Genomic DNA, 8,840 nt, shown 5'->3' with positions numbered 1-8,840 from the left:
GTGGGCTCGAGGACGGGCTGCGGCAGCGGCGGGGCGTCGAGGGGAGCATCGACGGAGTCCGCCGCCACTGACAGGGCGAGGGCATGCTCCAGGCCTTCCCAGTGCGCGTCCTCCTCGCGTCGGCTTTCCTCCAGCACGCGCTACAGGGCCGCCTTGAGCGCGGTCGGGTACGCGACCTCCTCCTCCTTTGGCAAGACCTCTGGGGGCGGCAGGGGGATGCCGGGTTGACCTGCACGCCGCGGCGGTGGTTTGGCGGCCGACAAGTAGGGCCGTGTATGGACGTAAACTGGGCACAAATTTGGGTCAGAAATGCGTCCACATGGACGCGTTGAGCCGACGCTTTGATCCGTTTCGACACCCAAACGGACACGTGCGCATAGTTTGGGTCGACCGGTTGGAGTTGCTCTTAGACCGCGGGCTATCAGGGACTAGACAAACTCTAAACACAGGAATGCGAGCAACAGGACATGCATTGGGATGGAGATACGAAAGTACCTTTCTTTGCTACTTGGAGTTTGCTTTCGAGGGCCAACTCAGATTTGAGAGACTGTCTGGAGAGTAAAAAACAGCCTGCTCCTCAAACTCAAAGAAAGTAGAATACGGAAACAAAACGAGTTCACTTGAAATTGACCAGTTACACGATATCTGACAGCTTTGGTCCGTATCGTATTTTGCGTTCACTAAAAAAATAAACATGTTTTTGGTATCTACATTCAGAATCTTGCATCAACACAGCTTACAAGTGACGTGCGGCTACTGTTTCTATGTACAGACCATGACGGCACACAAGTAAATGTTCAACTAGAATCAAGAAAGCAAAACCCTGGAGAGACACACTTATCAACTTGTCGTGATTCTGCTTCCGCATTGTTCGCTTTGTAGTAGCTACTGAGACACGATCCTTCGTTTAACAGCGAGCGTATGTCTTGAAGCCACAGCATATGTATCAGGCACTGGGCTTGGTATATACCACCACGCAACCCTTAATCATCATCCTCATCCTCCAGGTCACTGAATGAAACGTCTTCGTCCTGCCCAACCGAGGTGATATTGCCTGTTTTGTTGTCGGCATGGTCCATGTCCTCTAGCCAATCCTCCACTTCTTTGTCGTCGTCATCCTCCGGGGTGTACAGGTTGGGTTTGTCACCTGGATTCTTGATTTCAGTTTTCACCACCAGCTCTTCTTCAATTACAGACTTGTCAATAATTTCCGGCTCGCTGGTTGAAATGGGATGCTTGTCAGCCTCAGCCCCTGGCAGAGGATCAGGAGTTGGTTCTTGGAAAGATGTTGCTTCAGCAATTCCACTCTTGTCTTGGATGCTCGAGGGTGAGAACTCTATATCTTCAGCTTGGGTAGACGGAACATTGCTGCTTTCTGATGAGCCCCCAGGACCCTCAGACGCTACATTTTTCATCCTTGGGGAGCTCTGCAATAACTCTTCTCTTGCTTCCAGAATCTGCAAGAAAAAAAACATCTCAATAAGGTGACATTTAGCAAAAGATCATCACGAGAACCCCTTTCCAACATTACTACAAAGTCGCACATTTCACCATTCTCACAGGTGTTACCAATGTAAGTTTCCAAGGGTGATATATTAGTAAGCATATGTTATCTTGACAACAGGATAGTATATATGGTACCAATGACATCGTAATATGATCCACAACATTCCACATGCATGATGGTACACCATTCTATAACTATATTGACCATACAATTGTCCATGGATCATATTCATACTAGACAAAATAAGATAATCTTAGTTCACAATCCAAATTCTAACGGCCCATTAACATATCCTCCTGCTGTTCAGGTCGCTGGTTAGGGATTAGGGAGTATGCTATATTTTACACTGATATTTCCATTTGGAAGACATTAGTTTTAAGCAATCCTAATTGTTTCCACCACAAGAATATTGAAAAAATTAACACCGCTGAGTATATTTAACTTGATGAGCCGATAGATCCAACATGACGAGTGACTTAGCGTATCTGCAATGAGAATACAGTGTGGAGCTAGGATATGCATAAAGATTTAAGAGAGATCATATATAATTACATGCCACTTCTGGGCTTTGTTATGCTCGCGACCTTAAAGTTAACAATCTCCTCAACTTAGCATTCAGAGCTAATATAAACTTAAGCAAGACTGTTCCAATGATGATGGTACATGGTGGATTTATCATATTGATATTTGGCTGGAAGTGGATGTAACACTCAATCCTTGTTCATAAATCCAACAAGGGCCACTATTAAGTTCTAGATATTCTGAAGCTGGTTTTCAGTACTCAGATAAATCGACCTGATTTCCCAGCTTAGACGTTTCAGACAAGTCTCGCAATATAATGAAACCATGAGTTCAATCCCTTTTCCAACTATGGATGAACAATCCAGATCCAATTCCATACAGTTGCATAGAATAAAGTATTGGGGAATTTCACTATCTCAAGCTTAATGAGAATGCAGATTGATGTCTTCTTTCTTGTGAACATGCAATATGACATATTGCAGATATAGAAGGGATCAAAAGATGAATTCCTGATTTTAAAAAAAAAACTTAACCAATACAGCTACAACTGCAAAAGTGACTCTTAATACGTGAATTTGGAAATGAGAGGCCCCATTTGGAAACAGGTAAACACAATCAAATGCATGGGCACGTGTTTCTGTTTACAAAGCTATTTGTAGGTTTGCATGCATTGCAGCAAGATGGCATGATAATCTATAGTAACTAAGAATGTTTGGAAAACACAACAGAAATAATAAGACAAAGAGAAGGGAGTGTACTTGTGTTGTTGAAAGAACTTCAGCATTTTCCTTGTTGAGCTTTGAGTGAAGAAGCACAAAATAGATCTTCCAAAAGCATGCTTCACTCATATTGGTCGAACAAAGTTCGGTTCTGAGATATGATAAGCTTGGTACTATACGCTCTATAGCCAATGCATGTTCATATTGTGTATCTGACAGTTCAAAATCTGAACACAAAAGCATAGCAGATATAAGCGAAGGAATTGAGCAACAGTCAGGAGTGATATGTAACATACGACCGACATGATGGAACAAGATGCATGAATGGCAAGTAAATACTACTCCCACATAATGAAGAGAAGGAGAGCATGACGTTAAGCATATAGTAATAAGCATTCATGATCATTCTAAACACATTTATGACTGATTTCTACACCAAGTTAGTGCAAAGAAGTACAGTAAATGACAGTTTCATGGTCCGCAAGTTTCGTAGGTAGGAAAAATTACGATTACACCATAAACAACAGGAAGATTGGCAATAAGTCTATGTACAAAAGCTAAAATCTACAAAAAAAAATTGCTGGATAAATGTACTTGGTTAAATTATATTGTGTACATGTACTGATATCATCAGGAACCTTGATTCCTTGAAAACAAGCTAAATTTCCATTAAGTATAGAAAGCAGTCAAGGTCAAGTGCTTCTTTGAGTTATTTGATCAAAGGTGTGTGTGCAATTGACACAACTCATTTATTTGTAGGGACTTCATTTCTACATCTTAATAAGTAAAACTTTAATGTTACAAGCAAGCAATTTTTATAACAACCTTATTTGATGTCAATTACGTGAATCATCAGGTTAAGTTACGGTGCTGGTAATATGTGCTTTGAGTCTGCATCTAGCATTGTCACTTGAGTGTTTTGATGTTTTCTAATTCATCTCTAGCTTTGGGAGGTCTTGTAGATCAGTAAATGGCATAGTTAATCCTGATGTTTGTGCAGAAATTGCGGCTTCATAACAATTCAATACTAATAATACATGGCAAGCGACAAAATTTTCATCATAAGCATTTATGAGAAGGTGCATACTGAGAGCTGGAACACACGGACTAACATGGACTATAATTCTCTCTCATTATTAAAATCCGCAATCTATACTCCAAAAGTTCCTCACTAAATTACTTCCTACTAATTATCACTTCAATTAAACAAACAAACGCGATTAAAGCACTAATGAGATTAGACACAGTAACTCATGTCAGGCACCCATTATGTCGAACTGATATCCGCAAATCTAATCAGATGGAGTGCTAACATGTTAATTAATACAACGCAATTCCTTGGCAAACCTTACAAAATGTGGAGAAACAGTCAGTTTGAACATGATGTGGTTGATTTGGCCCGAAGCTACACCCTCATGCCTCCACACTTAGCAAATACACCATCCTATTAACCACAGCATAGGCAGTATAAACATAGTTTGAGCAGAACTGCAAAGACCTAGATTTGATTCCACTCTAATAATCTCAGTTTCAGAATTCAGAGTCTTCTGCTGCACTTACATCTCATCTCATAACCACACAAGTGCATAGTAGACAGAAATAATAGTCTACTGCAGGTAAAACTTGAGCAGAAAAGTCTGAAGCAACTGGGTCTTACCATCGGCGTGCCGGTCGTTGACGAAGAGGGGGGAATCGAGCCACGTCTCGGGAGAGGTCGAGATGTGTCTGACGAACACCACCACCTCCTCCGTCACGCCCACCGCATCCACCTCCTCCTCCTCTTCCTCCGGCACGAAAGGCAGGAACGACGAGGCGATCTTGGAGATCTCCGCCACGGCGTTGGCGTTGGACAGCATCGAGATGCCGCTCCTCACCCTGCCCCCGATCTCAGCCAGGTCGTTCCGGATCCCGGCGACTCGCGGGGACTGGGGCCCATACTCTCCCTCCGCCTCCGCCTCAGCCGCCGCAGTCAACGTCTCGGCCTCGGCCCCGGCCGGCGGCGGTGGCGCGAGGAAGGAGGCGACGCCCCAGAAGCGTCGGGTGAGGGACTCGGTCAGCTCGGAGATGTCGCCCTTGACCCCACGGCCGGGGGTGTCCGGCTGCTCGTCCTCCTCGGCGTCGGCGTTGGCGGCGTGATCCGGGCTTGTGTGGCCGGAGGCTGCCTCGGAGTGGTCGTCGTCGTCGTCGTCGGGGGCGGAGGAGAGGGTGGCCGCAATGGAGCGCGCGAGCCACGACATCGCCGGGAGCTCGTGCCGCAGTGGAGGGTGGAGTGGGGCGGCTGGCTGGTCAAGTGACGTGCGGTAGGCGGTAGGGGATATGGACTGGCGGCCGGCGGATCGGAGGACTGGTGCTTCGGCTCGCAAACGGGTGCGTATCCGTCCAGTAGATGAAAAATCGACGGCGGCGATGTGGTTAATTTTCAATGTTTTTTTTGGAAAGGTTAATTTTTAAAGTTGACCCCGAGAAACATGAGTAATTGCTCTGCTCCAAAGTCCACATCTCCGTATGTTAACGCTTCCGTCCCTAATTGCTTTGGTTAAGGATGATGTAAATGTATAATGGTGGTGTGTCCGTGTCTTCTGCATTCTCTTTGGTCTTCTCTTTATTGGTAAAGGATGCAGCGGTACGAGCATATAGAACAGATCATGTTCAAGTAAGGTCGTCTCTTTGGTCCTCTCTATGCCAAAACCAAGGGGCAAGTGGCCAATCAGATATTTTAATTTAAAAACAAAAGGAAAAGAGATGGTAGCTTCCCTCAGGAGACATGGTTTACTGGACAATCGAAACAATAGAGGTCGCTGTCTTCTCCAATGGCTTACGTGCGCTGAAACAAGCAACGGTAGAAACGAAAATTCGTAGGAGCTCCCGTCCTCGCCTGCTCATGTTATCGTTGCGCGCTCGTTCTCGCTGAGATCGGGGACTGGGCTCGTAATTAACGCGGTATATGCTGCTGTACGCAACGGCACTCTTACATACTGTATTAAAGAATTCTGGTGCGGACCCACGGCACAGTACGCGCCGTTTCATCACGCCGTGAATCAACATCTGATCCATGCAAAAGAAAAATCAACATCGGGTCCCACCCAGTGCAGCACTACGACTGAAAACACCAGGGTTGTTTCACGTCCATACCTACACTTTGGCATACCAACTACAAACCAGGAGATTTGATACATCAACTTTTGCGCACAGATGCACAGCACACTAATGAAGCTGTCGACTTCGTACAACACAAGTTGCATAGAGCATCTACAGCTGGATTTGGCAAATCTGGGCCCTCAAATGTTCGCAGACGCATCCGGACGCGTCCGCGGACAGTGACCGGTCACTTCTCAAATCACGTCGTCCGTCATCCGTGTCTCTCATATTTGAACCCCTATATCCATACTATAGCATGCAACGTTGATCAAACTACGTAGATCAGCTCCGGACATAGAGATTGCACGATAATTCTCCAAAAGATCCACCAAAGTTCACATAAACGACAGACAACTATATACTACATCTAAAACTTGAAGTTAAAATCAACTTCACCACTCCCGGGCCGGCCCTTTCCCCTTCTGGTCGCCGGCGTAGCTGTACCCGTCATCGACTCGTGGAGGATCGTTCAATTCGTCGTCGGAGGAGGAGTCGACGATGACGAGGCACTGGACGGCCCGATCCTGCTGGCGCCTGAGCTTGGCTAGCCGAGCCACCTCCTTCGCCTTCTCCAACGCCTCCCGCTCGGACTGCTCGATGGCAAGCCGAAGAGCCTTGGCGTTCTTCCGGCGGAGCCGCCGAGTGTCCGTCTCGGCCGTCGTAAGCGACCGGCGGTTAGACCCACGCGAGGAGCCGCTGGTCCTCGTCGGGCTCCGCCGGTAACTCACGCCGACGGCGGACAGAGCTCTCCACAGCCTCCCTCTTCCTTGCCCGCTGCCTCTAGCAGCGGGCGACGCGCACCTCCCACTCCGGCGTGCGTGTCCGGGCCGACGGGGCAGCCACAAGCACCCATCGCTGCCCACGAGGGGGAGCAGCAGCCGGTGGGACGAGGGGACAATGTGGGGAAGCAGCAGCGGGCGGGGCGATGGGACGGCGTGGGGGAGGCGCTGATTGCGCTGGCCGGCTGTCGGAGCTGCCCATGAGGCCGGGAGGGGGCAGCACCGACGTCCGAGATACGCCGATAGGGAAGCGACGGCTGCGGCGAGGCTGCAGAATCGGAGCTGCCCCCGGTGTCCACCTTGGACTGCTCTAAGGCGATGCGGAGGGCAAGCTCATACTCCAAATCCACCTCGTCATTGGAGCGCTGCCGAGCTCGACATTGTACCAGATTCGATCGGAATCGGTGAGGGGAGAGGAGAGGTGGAGCGAGAGAGGAGAGTGAGTGAGCTAGGGTTTCGGACCGACGAGGCCGATGGGTGTTTTTATGGGACATCCGTGGGCTCGGTGGTGGGCCGGGCTTGTCAGGCGGACGCGCCGGGGCGTGCCTGGGCCACTCTGGATATGGGGGTGCCGGTCAGTCCGGGCGTTTGAGACCCGTTTGAGGCGTCCGTCTAGGTCGAAAAAAGCTGACCTGGCAGTGACCGGGCAGCCCGCTCGGGCGTATGAGGCAGCTTTGAGAGGTCCGGCTGTAGATGCTCTTAGAGCACAGCTGGGCATCCCAAACTTTATTGTAGGCTTGGATGGACAACCCTATAGTTGAGCGGTCAGAAAAAAGCCGACCCAGACGGGCTTCTTATAACAGGCCTCATATATCCCGAGTCACCAGCACCCCTCATATCCAGCCCAAATCTGGGCGGATATGGGGAGGCCCGGGCGCGTCCGTCACGCCGGACCCGGCCCACGCTGGCCCACCTGACCTTACATATATTCGGCCCCTTCCGTTTCTTAGACCAAATATTAGCCAATTTGCTCCACTCCACTCCACTCCTCTCCGCCCCAAGCTCCTTCCAGCGATCTCCGGCCTTCTCCGGCATTACAGCCAGCAGATCAACTTCGACTAGTCTCAATTCATCGACTCGGGCTTATGGGCCCGACCGAGTTCGGATTTGATCCAGCGGAAATCCATTGCTTCGGTGCAATGGGCACTAGATTCGCTAGAGTGGAAGCTCGAGGTCCGCCTGCCACCCCATCTGCGGTGTAGAGGAGTATGAGTGCTACAGGGAACAGTGTGCCTGGTGTAAGAAGCAGAGGACGCGAGAGGTCCAAGCCTGTCTTGCTGCAGACATGGCGGAGGCGGCGGTTCGCGCTGCCGCCGAGCAGGAAGCAGTCCTTGACCGCAACATTCAGAAGCGACAGGGTGTGAACACGCGCGCCCTCGCCCAAGAGTAAAACCGGGTGATCTATGCCATGGTCGGACTGCCTCCCAAAGAGGAGAAGGAGGACAATGATGGGTCACACAACTCCGGCGATGAGCAAATTCGGTTTGATGCATGTTGCGTCTTTGAGCCCTTGTAACACCCCGCATGTAACTTGCCATATTTGTAACTCCGACTCTTGCCATTTCCGGCTATGTGTTATGATATTCCCTCCGTTGTCGGGTTGTCTTTCGTTTTGTATTTTGTCATGTCATGCATTTTCATATCATGTCATCATGTGCATTGCATTCGCATACGTGTTCGTCTCATGCATCCGACCATTTTCCCCGTTGTTCGTTTTCCAATCCGGCGCTCCTATCTCCTCCGGTGCACCCCTCTTGTTTTCTTTCGTGTGCAGGTGTCAAACTTTCCCGGAATGGACCGAGGCTTATCAAGTGGCCTTAATATACCACCCGGAGACTACCGGTCAAGTTTCGTTCCATTCGGAGGTCGTTTGGTACTCCAACGGTTAACCGGGCATCCGCAAAGTCCATTTGAGTATCCAGCAAAAACCCCCTCCAAAACTAGCCCAAAACCCACCAAACTCTCTTCCATGCTCTAGGTCGTTCGATCACGATCGTGTGGGCGAAAACCGCACCTCATTTGGAGTCTCCTAGCTCCCTCTACCTATAAAACTCCATCTCCCCCGAAAAACGGAATCGCAGACGAACCCTAGAAATTTTCCCTCCGCGCCGCCGGACAACGTCCGCCTGCCGACGGACACGTCCAGATCCTCCACCGCGCCGGCCCGCTCGCCCC

The 8,840-nt window shown here is 49.3% G+C and overlaps 1 protein-coding gene across 1 annotated transcript; it reads right to left on the bottom strand.

The window, feature by feature from the left end:
* Window positions 1-593: 593 nt before the first annotated feature.
* On the bottom strand, window positions 594-5,079 carry LOC123079281 (uncharacterized). The gene is made up of 3 exons (XM_044502017.1): window positions 4,406-5,079; window positions 2,788-2,975; window positions 594-1,457 (listed from the first exon to the last, which is right to left on the bottom strand). The coding sequence occupies exons 1-3, from the start codon at window positions 4,983-4,985 to the stop codon at window positions 984-986; spliced, it is 1,242 nt and encodes a 413-aa protein (XP_044357952.1). The 5' UTR covers window positions 4,986-5,079; the 3' UTR covers window positions 594-983.
* Between the last annotated feature and the right edge of the window lie 3,761 nt (window positions 5,080-8,840).

This window comes from Triticum aestivum, chromosome 3D (assembly GCF_018294505.1).
Source record: "Triticum aestivum cultivar Chinese Spring chromosome 3D, IWGSC CS RefSeq v2.1, whole genome shotgun sequence".
Taxonomy (NCBI): Eukaryota; Viridiplantae; Streptophyta; class Magnoliopsida; order Poales; family Poaceae; genus Triticum; species Triticum aestivum.
The sequence above is the reverse complement of the archived record's forward strand: the minus strand, read 5'-3'. Positions and strand labels throughout refer to the sequence as shown.

Coding starts and splice junctions, on each gene's coding strand:
- LOC123079281 (XM_044502017.1), bottom strand. CDS start 4,985: ATGTCGTGGCTCGCGCGCTCCATTGCGGCCACCCTCTCCTCCGCCCCC. Junction 2,976..4,405: donor CAACGACCGGCACGCCGATG/GTAAGACCCAGT, acceptor TTTTGTGTTCAG/ATTTTGAACTGTCAGATACA. Junction 1,458..2,787: donor AAGTTCTTTCAACAACACAA/GTACACTCCCTT, acceptor TTTTTCTTGCAG/ATTCTGGAAGCAAGAGAAGA.